We start from the raw sequence: 13,115 nt of genomic DNA on the forward strand, positions 1-13,115 counted from the left end.
GTTAGGCAGAAAGTTTGACTTAAGGTCGCATACCAACATCTGCACAGGTTCTGGCCACATCCTCAGGAGAGGGACAATTCAGGAAGCAGTGATATTGAAAAAGGAAAACTTCAGTAATTGCCCAAGGAAATCTAATGCAAACAAAAACAACCACTCTGGCAGAGAGACATCTTGAGAGCGAACATGTCCTCCACTGGGAGCAGAACAAATGGCAAACAGTGGTCAAAAGTTCATGTCCCACTGGAGGAGTAAGTGAGTTGTGGCGGCTGAATGTGAGTGGCTTTAGATTTCACAATATGATAATTGAGTCAGAGCCAAGTGAACAACAATGACGGGGGAATGAAAAATTAAGAGAGGGTAAGGAAGGGAGTAAACAAAAACACTGCATATCTTCCACAACAACTGATAAACATGTTCTGAGGATTAGTCATACTGGAACAGAGTGTGAAAGTAAATACACGGAAATTAGTTGCTGCTTTTCCCTGAGACGGTCTGCGAAACAGGCAGAGTGCTCTAAGGGTGCATGAAGAGGTGAACTGAATGTTAATGTTACTGTGTGACAAAGAAATATTCAAATGCATGTCAGTCCTTCTGCGGACACAAGCTGAGACCAAGGCACGGAGGGCACTGAACATCAAAGCGGAAGGGAGCTAACAGATTCACAGTTGAGAGATAAGACGTGCTTTCATTGTTGCTCTGTCCATCGTGGGGTCACGAGTATCCCATCAATCACTGTACACACGATAACCTGGCATCCCTCCAGACTTTAAGGAACAGAGAGAACCCTGAACATGAATTATAATAAGTTACTCTGGGTGGCATTTTCTCATTTTCTTCATTAGGAGGGGAAATGATAAGATAGGGGGAAAAAAAGGAAATGGGGCCCGAGTCTGAAATTCAACAAAGAAGATAGATAGTAATACTTCTTCCATCGAGTAAAAGGGAGAAAAGAAAAGGCACATTAAATCAGCATTAGGGGAAACTGGAGGTCACAAGCTGCAGAAAATACAAATGAATACAAGTGTGGTGTTTAAGAAAAAAAGAAGATGCGGTGTATTTGTCCGAGTGCTACAGCTGCGCTCATGAACAACCGAAAGTCAACACAGTGGAGTCTCTAAGTCTCTGGACCTTGTGGGACACGATCCATGAGAAAGTGACTCATATGTTGACGTTTTAAAGGTGCAATCAGGCCTATTTTTCTCAATTCAGAGGAAACTAAAGCACTCAGAGAGCAAAAACTTCCACCAAGAACACTTAGTTTGTGGATTTCATATCTGGATGATGACCAAAATGTAATCTTTTCTTCCTACATGCCCAGAAAAGTTGATCAAAAATCCATTCTTTACTTTTATAGAATATTGAGCAAACACTTCTCTGGTTATGTGATCAAACAATGGCTGTTTAATAAACAAGTAATAACTAATTTCATCAAATAGTTTTTTTTTGTCTAACAAGGAAAAAATATCACACAAGTAAAAGTAAATAAATAGATGCTGTTGTTGTTGTTGTTGTTTCTGGCCCTAAAGCAGAGAGTTCATGTCTGATGAGGTCGGACTAAAGTGCTCATTAAAAATCATGTGAAATACTTGAACAGTGCATGGCATATCAGATGTTTTTCTTATTTCCATTATCATCACGAAGCCTCCTCAGTGAAATCTGTTAGAAAAAAACAACTCAAACTTTAATAGTTATCACCCAGGCAGAGTGAGAAATTCTCATCCAACTTTGAGTAAATGAAGTCTCCGACCACAAATCTTGCCAAGTTAAATTCTATTGCATTATAAAAGAATGAAAGCATGTTAAGATAATTAGTCACACTGCAACAACACATGAAAATAAACACAGTGAGAAATAAACACAATGATTGTTGTTGTTGTTCTGTACTGACCTGTGACCTGCGAGCTGTCGAAATAATCTTGATTGTCTTAACAGAACCGAAATGGCACAAGGTCAGATGGACGGTCCGATCACTTCTCAGTGTCATGGGGGTGGAGCCTCAAAAGCAGGGATCAGCAAGTTAATGTGGCCAAGGACCAATTTCTTTGGAAGCAATTGAATATTTGGGCCGAAACATTGTGTCTTAAAACGTCTTTGGTCAGAAACAAAAAGCCACGTTTGCTGCCTTAAACTAACCATAATGTGGACGCTGTCTTTAATCACCAGCTTGCTACAAAGACAATTGCGTGTGAGATACGTACTCGTACTGTTAATGTCAAGTCCTCCTCTTGTTCAAAATCCAAAGGACACAGGCTTTCAACCTACACAAATGCCAATGACATGTTCAGAGTCCTGGAAAACAGATATGGCAACAAGTCAACCATCACTGTGGAAATTCTTGAAGAGCTGGAGAAGATGCCACAAGTGAAGGGGAACCAGCCCAGAAAGGTCATTGACCTCATTCAGTCAGTGGAGAAGGCCCTAGCGGATCTCACAGAGTTAGGAAACTCTGGAGCCATAAATAACCCACTGGTAATTATATCAATTGAAAGTAAGTTGCCTGACTTTATTAAAAGAGACTGGTTGATGTTCATGTTTGAACCCAGAAACAATGTCACATCAGACAACCAAAAGGAAAGGAAAATAAAAGTGATTGAGTTGGAAATTTGAGTTGTCCTGTGTCCTTTGGATTTTGAACAAGAGGAGGACTTGACAGTTAATACTTGGGCAAATAGTTATTTTATGGACATTTACACCATAAGGGTGTAAGGTCAATTCTCACAAACAGAATCTATTTGAATTAGTTCATATTTTTTCAGAATAAAAGCTCTGAACTCCATATGAAATTTTTATTTCTTTGGGAAGATAAATAATCTAAGATCATATTTCTTAAATCAACTACCGGGCCTGATACTGATGCTGGCGGGCCAGTTTTAGTCCACGGGCCACCAATTGCTGACCATTGCTATAAAGCAACAAAGGAAACTGTGGATTTTTTTCATGACATTACAAAAAAGGACTGAAGCCAGACTTTCAAATACACGGAAACATGTTAGTCTGACTTTAAATGTACTAAACTGAACCAACACACCAAGTTAAAGGAATACTTTTAGTTTTCATCCCAAACTCAGTTTCCCCTGAGTTGAGAAATATCTTCATTCTTTTCTTTGTTGCGTGCTCACCAGTGACACTAGGTCCTGTTAGCGTAACTGTTAGCAAAGATGGCGGACACTGTTTACATTCTGGGAATGAGGTCCCGCCCCCCTACAAGTTGCTCTAAAAAGAGCAGAATTAGTGTTGCAGTCTCAAGCCTCGGCCTAAGGTTCTGACCAAGTGTTTCAAAAATACTACCTCTATTCTAGTAATACAAAGCTAAATGCAAATTGGTGAAGTATTCATTACATTACATTACATTACATGTCATTTAGCAGACGCTTTCATCCAAAGCAATTTACAATAAGTGCATTTAAATTTGGGTACAAACAAGAGCTAGAAGTAAGTAAGTGCTTCAAGTAAGCCAAACTATAAAGTGCTAGTCATAAGTGCTTTTTTTGTTTTTTTTGTTTGTCGTCATCGTCTTAGTCGAGGCGGAGTTGAAAGAAATGTGTATCTTTAATATTATTGGGAGTGAAATTTCTCCTGGACCAAAGCCACAGCTTATAGTAGAGGAAGCCAGTACACAGAAGAGCCAAAATCCAGGCTGGCACATATTTAGTGTGCAGCAGTCTTGTATAAAGTACCTATAAGTACAAGTATCTTTACCAGAAAATGACTTTGGAAGAAGTTGAAGTCACTTTTTTATAATATTACTTAAGTAAAAGTCTTAAGGTCTATGACATTTACTGCACAGTATTCAAAGTAATTTTCTGATATCAAATGCACTTAAGTTTTAGAAGTAAAAGTATTAAAAAAGTGAGGAGTTAGGATTGAGCCATGGTAGCTCAGTGGTAGGGCGAGTTGTCTTTCAACTTAAAGGTTGTGGGTTTCATTCCTGGCTCTGTTCATCTGTGTCCTCAAGCAAGACACTTAACCCCATGTGAATGGATATGAAAGGTGTGTGAATGGGTGAATGGCAAAACTATAGTGTAAAGAAGCTCATCAAGGCTAGAAAAGCTCTATATAAATACAGACCATTACTGACTCTTCTTCTTCTGATTTTATTTGGTAGTAACGAGTAACAAAGATGTAGTAGAGCAAAAGTTGCTTTAAATATAAATAAAGTACAGATATTTGAATGTTGTACATAGTATTTGTACTTAGCTACATTACAACACTGGTGTGCAGCACTTTTTATTATATTAGCTTCCAGGGATCAGCACCTCCATGAGTTCCTTGGTGTGCAGGCATTTCTCTCTGTCCCAGGTCAAATTCTACCTGAGAAGTAAATATTACACTAAAATTCAACCTGCAAAATCAAGACATCAATAAAAACGTCACTTATTATTTGCAACAGCTGAGGTGAAGACAGCTGTATCAACGGCAAACACACACTGCTCAGAGGGAGATTACAGGCAGCACGTCGCTGATCTCCAGAAGGAGGACATCCGGTACATTTGTCTTTGAGGCTCCGGGATGAGATAAGACATTAGTGATAGAGCAGCATGAAAAACGCTGCACTGTAGCCTGTAGCCCACAGGCACATGTGACAGACAGGGTATCATGCTCCAAAAATGCTCCTGAAACGCTTCTGTTGTGGGGATTAAACCGGGCTCATAATGGCCGCGGGGATTTGTGCCACTGCTGTTTGACAGCCATCGCACTGGGTGGCAGGGAGAGATGAACTGCGACTACAACACAACGCTGGATCTATACAGTTTCTGATCACAGTGCAGATCTATTGACCACATGGAGAGAGATAAGGCAAATATAGAGCATCCTCACTGACTGGTAGAGTGTTGTTTCACAGAAAAATGTATTCAAACTGTGGCTGTTTTGGACTTTAAGTGAATAATCCCCATAAAATGCACAACTCCCTAACCATACCCACACCTCATCCTACAATTGCATCTGCCTTCCTTTCTGCTCTTGTTTTGGGGATTTGCAAGATTATTTTTTTTTCCACGGGAACTACTTAACATCCTCAACAGCTACTTCGTACATGATCCACAGTTGCCATGGCAATATATGTGGGGGGAGAGAGAGAGAGAGAGTGAGCGAGAGAGAGAGAGAGTAAGAGAGAGAGAGAGAGCGAGAGCAAGCAATAAAAAGGAAAAAAACGGTATTCAGAGTTGACAGGGAAATAACTGGTTTCATTATATTCAGCCAGCTGATTCCCTCTATCACCAATGACAGGACGGCGGCCGACTTGGTGAAAGAGCTTTTGTGTTGGTGTGGCAATAAATTACAATTGGGGTCAGGGCCGTGCAGGCCGCACTCTCTGATTAAATGAGACCAAACTTATATCCCTCTGACATCTCTCAGCCTCCTTCTAAAGAATCTGAAGGTGCAGAGACAAATCCCATAATCCTAATTAAGTATTTCCTCCTATTGCAAAGTACAAAACGCCTTGCTGTTTACACAGCTAACGGCCTCATTCGGTTCCCATGCTGAACCCGAGCACGTAGTTTAGCGTAATCTGCTGAAGAGACATGTAAGATCGCAAGAATTTAATATATAAAAGGATTCTGGAGGAGAAGGTGGGAAGTTTAATCCTGGAAGTATTGCGTCAGCAAGGCAAAGCGACTGAGCTCTTCGCTGCCTCGTCTTTTGAGGATGTTGTTCTCATTTTCATTGAGTCACGGTAGTCTCATGGACAATTGAGCAGGTTAGTGGGAGAGGAAATCGCAAATGCAGCTGCTGATGTTTCCGAGTTTTCCTTTCTTCAGAACACAGGATACACAGGCGCAAACAGAAATCTGGAAAAACAAAAGGTGAAATGTCTGGAGAAAGCTCTTTTCACCTCTTCTATGGGAAACAACTCCTTTTTTTAAACATTTAAATGCAAAAGCAGCTCAGAATAAATTAAGTCATTATTGTCAGCATGTCCTTCACTTAATGTTGTTATATGACTAATGATGAGAGAGCAAAAATGTGTTCTATGACTTAATCACTTAATACATGTTAATATATTCATAATTATAACAAAGTTATGACTGCATATTTATATTTTAAGCTTACACTGATTTATTAATGACATATTTATTCACCTGCAAAAATGTAGTGAGTGGACCCCGAGTAAAGAATATTGTGTCAAGCAATTTTAAAGTTATTGAAAAGGTCGTTTGGAAATCTAAAGCTCAAAATATTCAATTTTTTCTCTCCAACAGTTTCTAATGAATGCATCGTTAAGAACGATTATAGCTCAGTTAGTGTTTATGGTGAGCAACTGTTAATCACAGGAAGTTACATAATGTTCTTTGAGGTCGAGTGTGAAACACTTAGGTGGGTTAATGGGCGGAAGTTGAATATACTACCGATTAACTTTGTGAAGGTGTATTTTATAGCTTTAAAATAAAATTGTTTGGGTTTGTAGCTTCAAAATAAATCTGAAGTCTCACCTTTAGACTTTGCAAATCCTTACACACTGGACATGTAATGAGTATCACTGCATATTTCTCCCCTCATGCGTGGCGTCTTATACGTCTCAGGTTTCACTTATCTTAACCTGTGTTTAGAGCAGTTCACAGTAATGTCATGAATCATGAGAGGGGAGTCGTAGTGGAAGCAAAACAACAGCTTGACTCCTGTGCGCCTCTGCTCTATTGCCCTTGAGCTCTGCCATGACTACACGATAAAGTCCACACTGCTTTCCACTCCAATCACAACATTGTCACTTTAAATACAAACTGAACCTCTGTCACCGTGTTTACACTCTGCAGGGGCGAGCGGCGCCTCAGTGGCTTTGCACAATGCTCGTGGTTCTGTTGAAAGCATCTGATGCTTTGTAATTCCTCACACGACCTCGGGATTAGGGACAGGAGAGGGTGTGCCCCCATCAGCCCTCAAGGGCAACGTCACCCTACAGCGCCGCCTCAGAATTACAAACAACTCTGATTCATCGTAAACAGAGGCCACTGCTCAAAAGCCAATCAATACCTGCTAAGAGTAAATGCCTCACATCATAGGACACATCAATCACATGCACAGGTGTGCCTGTCAGAGTAGCAGGTATCTTAATAAATATCAAGTCAGCCCTCTGTGGCGAATTAATATTCCCTGTCCTGCCAGTATGTCAGGGAAACGTGTTGTGATTTGGTTAAGAAATGATTTCCGTCTCGAGTGTCGCCATTCTAATAAATGTTCATCATGTTGGCTGACTTGTAATTATTGTTAATGACATTGTGCTGATGACAAGCAGGAGCACTTCAAGTTATTACTCGACTTGGCAACACTGACGACAAGTTAAATAGCATCATCCCCGGAATTAGACGATGTTGTTTAACCACGGGTAGAGGAACGCCGGTGGGGCACATGGCAAGACCCGCAGTATAATTACAACACAATGAACTGCACAATGTCAGCTTCTTTATTAAAGCACGTAACAAGAGCCATCATTCAGCTTCCTGTGGTTGGGCGGCTCGGACACTGGTGATCTGTAATCATCACCAGAACAGCTGCATTTTTTTTTTTTTGCATTCGGATTTAGACTAAACATCTTCCTGATCAACTGTTTACATTATACATTGCAAGTGATCACATCTGATCTGCGTGTGTCCATACTGACGTTGTCTTATCTCGCTTTCCACATGGATTTCTACAGATACACAAAATTAAAAAGTAAAAAAAAAAGGTTGAAATTTGATCAGATTTTTTTCAATCGTTTAACACCTCCAATTATTAACTCCCGTCTCTCTGGATCCGTTTTTGTTGTTGCTCGAGTCGCATCACGAGAGACATGGAAAATACACTCTGAAATACTGTCTGAGTGACCGAGACATTCAGATTGAAAAAGATCTGTAACCATATGTGGGTTGAACCCGCTTTAAAAAAAAAAAACAGATCTCATGTGTAAACAAGGCATAAAAAACACTTCATTTTTATTATTGTACGTTCACCTCACTTTTGGCTGATTTACAGAGCTGCTGAGCAGAGGGAAATAATTCCACAGGGGATGTGGCTTCATTAAATATTTAGTCCCCTTCACTTCTAACCAATCTAACCCATTAAAACAAAACAATAAAGAGACACATGTTTAAAAACTTTCTTGGCAAATATACTTAAAATCAAAAACTTCTTGCTAAAGTCTCTTACATAGTTTGCACACATGGATTCGGGAAGATTATCCACAGATGTTCTTTGTTTTTAATTAGACCCTGTTGTATTCAGGTTTAAATCTAATATTCACAGCCACTGAGACTGTGGTGCTAAATTAAAAAGGGGGGGGGGCAACTAAAAGCACCACAGTGCCTAAACACAGCCTCACAGAGGTGGCTGTAGTTACTGTACTTGTGTATTTACTCATGATGCTCTGGACAACAGCAATGATACCAAGTGGATTATTGTGGTAATTCAACTGAAGTGAATTAAAGTAATTACACTGTGCAAAAGCATATAGGTGCACCCTGAAGTATTGAGGGGTTGACAGCAGATGTTGGAACAATAATTACTTTTACAAGCAGGTAGAGCACAGTAATGTCCTGGAGGCAGCAAAGAGATTCTGATTCCTATAAAGAGCTCAGAAAAGTGTGCTCATTGATTTCTTTCCATGATTTCTTGATGACAAAAAAAAAATACATTACTTCTATTATTAATATTATTATTGAATCGGTATTGTGAATACTAACTTTACCAATTAAATTAAAAGCTCTAATGTTTGATTGTGTTAAACAATGACTCATCGCAACAGCTCTGATTTATTTGTAATATCTATCTTGCGTTAATGTTATGCATACATTTCACAAAGATTTAACTGGTTCCACTGCAGGTAATTTATCAAATTGGTGGGGCAATTACAGACAACATTACAGTGGACTGCAACCTCATACAGACAACAGCATCTCTGCAGCAGAGCTGGAGTTTCTGCTTTGAAAGTTGTCATGAAAACCTAACAGTTCTTTGTTTCAGGTCAAATTTTACTACTGAGTTTGCATCCAAAAACTAAGCAGGTGCTCATTGTGTGTAAGACATGTAGACTAGAATTAAAAAGCCAATTAAACGTCTGTTTAGTGCAGTGAGCGAGAGAATGGTTGCAAAGTCAGGAAGCGTGCACTCACTTGATGCTAAACTTAACTGGCACTTGTGTTGCAGTTCTGTTTACAGACTTGTTCTCAACACGTGATCCCACTTACACCCAAGTCCACTAATAAATTGAACCCTGCTTGGTGTTGAAACTGCAAGACCAAAGGCCTGTAGCCATAAAATGATCACAACTATTTGATTGTATAATTATTACGTTTTATGCACAAGATCTATTAAAGCATGATTATTTTTGTGCAGCGAACCATTTTTGTACGGAGAGACGTTAACCATCTCTACGGCTGGAGTACAAAATACCTCACATAAGCATCAAGCACTTTAACTGTGGAAAAAAACTGAAGAACCTGAGAAGATGTAGAGATTCTTTTATTTAAACCAAAACCAACTGATTTTTCAAAGACACTTTTTTTTAAATCCAAGATGTGGTTGGGCATTAAAGCGATGAATCAATTCTTAGAAAAACAACAGTGCAGTCCTCCAGTTGTTGCCATGGTGGTTTTGCATCTCCGTTACCTTTTCTTTCTTCCCTAGCTCTCTGTACTTTCTTTTTCTCTGTTGGAAATCCCTCCGCTGCGCTTCTCCCCTAGTTGTGGCCTTGGAGAGCCTCTGCCATGAACAGCTTCCCGAGGTTCTGCGAGGTGAATTCCTTAATGTTCTGGCAGTAGTTGTTAATTTGCCCTGTTGGAGGAAATCCACATGAATCCATGCGCCCACACACAAATACACAAACACACCCACAGAAACATACAGACATGCACAAAAACAGGTGTTGGGGGGAGGAACACAACAGCAAAACATCAAATTAGAGGGAAATTGAGTAAACGGAAAGATCAGAGTGTTGTCAGAAGGCGTAGAAGAGCCGAACAGCATGAAGCTGGGGGAAAGGGGCGGTCGAGTTGGAGTCAATAAACTTTAAATTAATGTAATTTCAAGATAATGGCATAGATAATTACAAAACAGAACCAGAGCTCCTGTGAGGGAAGCAGAGGCGGCTTATGGAGTTCAGAGGGGGGTCTCCCGGGTGGAGATGGCTGCTGTCTTTTCTGGCAGAGTGTGTATGTGCACGCGTACCTGCAATGAGCAGCGAGTCCATGCGGGGTGGAGGCTGGGGGGGCTTGAACATTTTGGTGATGTCCTCCTCAGGCAGCGGGGGCTCCCCTCTGCTCTGTCGCTGTGCGTTCTCCTGCTGACGCCTCTGGACGTACTGGAGAAAGGGACGAAGGGAGAAAGAGGTGGCATTAGTGGAGGACATTGAGCACGGGGTGGAAGGCAGGAAAAAAAACAAATATAAATAGCACAGGGAAAGGAGTGAGGAATGAGATGGATAAAGAGGAAATGGCCTGAAAAGGATGGGAGGGAGGAGTGACGGTACGGAAGCAAGAAATGACAGGATGAGAATTTAGAGAAAGAGGTGAAATAATGACAACAGGAAGGTGAGTGAGTGGGAGTAGAAGTAAAAAGGAGAATGAAGTGAGAGAGTCAGGAACAGAAAAGGCAAAGTAACAGAAGGAAGGAGTGAAATGCAGTTAGAAAGATGCAGAGTGACAGCAGATAGTGCAAAGATTAAGAAATAAGGGGTGAGGGAGACAGGCGATGGATACAGTAACCGGAATGAAGTGAGATGTAAAGAAACACCGAAAGAAGACGAGATGGGGAGACAAAGAGAAAGAAGACTTGTAAGTGCTGACAGGGATGGAGTGATTTGTGGAGGGCTGACAGTCAGTGAATCAGTGAGGTGCCAGGTCTCCAGAGAACCTAAAAGCCTTGTTAATTTGGCAAGATGGAGGAGAGGCTGATACATCGATGGAGGGGGAGGTTGTGGAAGATGAAAAGGGAAAAAAAAATAAAACTGTGTGGGAGCACCTTCCATACTTCCAAGTAAACGTCATACAAAGCATCTGCATGGGTGACTGATTCAGACAAAACACTGCTAAAAGATGATAAATGACACATGTAACCGTTTGTTTCAATTAATCACTCTACATTCATTTCCTGCCAGTGCATCACAGCATGACTGCGCATAATCAAGATGCAACTGTATGCAAATTGCAGACAGCAGTGACTGTTTCTCCACTGCACATATCTTGTACACAGAAAAACAGACAGACAATGTCCACATCATACAGGACACATTCTGCCTTTTTTTTTTTCTCTAAAGCAAAAAAAAAAAATTAATTGATCTAAATTAAATACAACCACAACACATCCTCCTACAAGTCAGCATTTAATGGATTCACCTTTGCTGCTATTTCTTCACCAGTTATTTCGTACACACTACTCGGGCTCTGTCAGGCTGCATAGAGGCTGTGAGGGAACAGCAGTCCTGCCACAAAGTCTGAATGTGATTGAGGTCCGGCCTGCTGTGCAGCTCAGGCTATACGTTTCACTGTTGTTGTCGTCTCAGTGGAAAATAATCGTGTCCAGAAAATCATTGCAGTTCTCTTATAGACTGCAGCAGGATCTATTTGCGTTTTACACTCTATTTCCTTAAGCCCCCCAGGGCCTGCTGCAAAGGAGTGTACCCACGGCATCATTACCAGGACCACCGGGCAACATGCCAGGGACGGTGGCTTCTTGGTTTAGTGATTTGTTTTTAAATCTTTTTTTAACAAGACCACATGGAACCAATGTCTAATAACCTGAACAGATTCAAATAGATCAAAGCAAAAGCTGTGATCACGTTGTGAATCAAAACTGCCGTGGGTGAAAACATTTCCGGAATAATGCCTGTGTAAAATGCATGCTATTAAACTAAAGTTGTTTAAATAAGACATAACATTTTATCTCCTGTTCATCACCTAGACGGCAACACAAAGGTTTGCAAGTCCCCAGATACTCTGGACACAGGATGACAGTGTTGTGTTTATTTTTTCCTTCAGTGGTGTTTTTGCAGGATCTCGCAGAAATGTCCAGGTTTAGTCAGGGTGGACACAAGCTTTAAGCGATTCCTCCAAGTGTATACGTTTCCTTTCTTTGGCCTCAGTAGTTGTAGGTACATCATTAGCTTGGTGTTGCAGGGTTATGATGACTCCTAGCTTGTGTTCCAGTGGGTGGTTAGAGTCAAAGGGGATGTACTGGTGAGTGTGTGTGTGTGTGTGTGTGTGTGTGGGCTTTTCTGAATCCTCAAATGTGTTATGTGAGCTTGATTTTTCTGTCCACTGCGATACCGTGTTCCGTGAAGGCATACACTCCCTGAATTTTAACTCTGGTCCATGTGTCATCCTCACATCTGAACATGTGGTTCAGTGTGGTCCATGTTCTGTTTCCTTACTTCATTCATTGACAAGTTAGTAACAGGTGAGACAAAGGCACAGCCATTCTTTTGTTTGTAAAATTCCCCCACTGAACAGGACCATCACGTATTTTTACGAGAGTTGTAACAAACCATACAATTATATACCGTTATTACCAAATTTGGCTAAATGGTATTGTTTGTTACAACTCGTAGGTCATGGTAACGTGGATTTGTTCACAAGCAAAAGATAGCGGTGAACTCTGACATTGACCCTGTTGTAAGTTAATGTACTATCAAAATAATCGTGGAGACGTGTAATTGAGCGTGTAATTGAGCGTGTAATTGAGATCAATACAATGGTGGGGACTGAAGATGGGTATGGTCTAACACAAGGTCTTTTTCTTGCAAATGCTTCTTAATTGTCAATGTGTCTCTCCCTCCTGTGTTCTGTTTGGATCTATCAATCTGGTCAAGTTTTGGTCTAGGCTTTATTCATGCAAGTCAGATTCAGATTCAATGTAAATGGCAGACAATGAGAGCAATACTATTTGCCTCCACCCTATTTTTTGCTCTCACTGCTAGTAAGACGCAAGACTGGGAACTCGCTTTCACCAAATTCAGAGAGCTATAAATGAAAAATGGAGCTCTCTCAGCACATCACCTTTTTTGCAATGTTCTATGATGATTAATATGGTTCCATTGGTCCAGGAAGCAGCAGGGTCAATAGCACAAGATTACATGGAGCAAGTACTGTAGATGTCTGAAAGGTCTAAAGGAAGCTCACTTTTTTCCCTCCGAGTTTGTTCAC

General features: G+C 40.7%; 1 protein-coding gene across 1 annotated transcript in view; it reads right to left on the reverse strand.

Moving 5' to 3' along the window:
• Positions 1–7,384: 7,384 nt before the first annotated feature.
• The window catches only part of LOC122774581 (eukaryotic translation initiation factor 3 subunit H), a 53,647-nt gene continuing 47,916 nt past the window's right edge, over positions 7,385–13,115 (reverse strand). Inside the window, exons 7-8 of the mRNA XM_044033985.1 lie at positions 10,144–10,276; positions 7,385–9,750 (exon numbers count right to left, since the gene is read on the reverse strand). Of these exons, the coding sequence (XP_043889920.1) occupies positions 9,656–9,750; positions 10,144–10,276 (228 nt within the window). The 3' untranslated portion in view covers positions 7,385–9,655. The remainder of the gene's footprint in view (positions 9,751–10,143; positions 10,277–13,115) is intronic.

The sequence above is a fragment of the Solea senegalensis genome, linkage group LG9 (genome assembly GCF_019176455.1).
Source record: "Solea senegalensis isolate Sse05_10M linkage group LG9, IFAPA_SoseM_1, whole genome shotgun sequence".
NCBI lineage: Eukaryota > Metazoa > Chordata > Actinopteri > Pleuronectiformes > Soleidae > Solea > Solea senegalensis.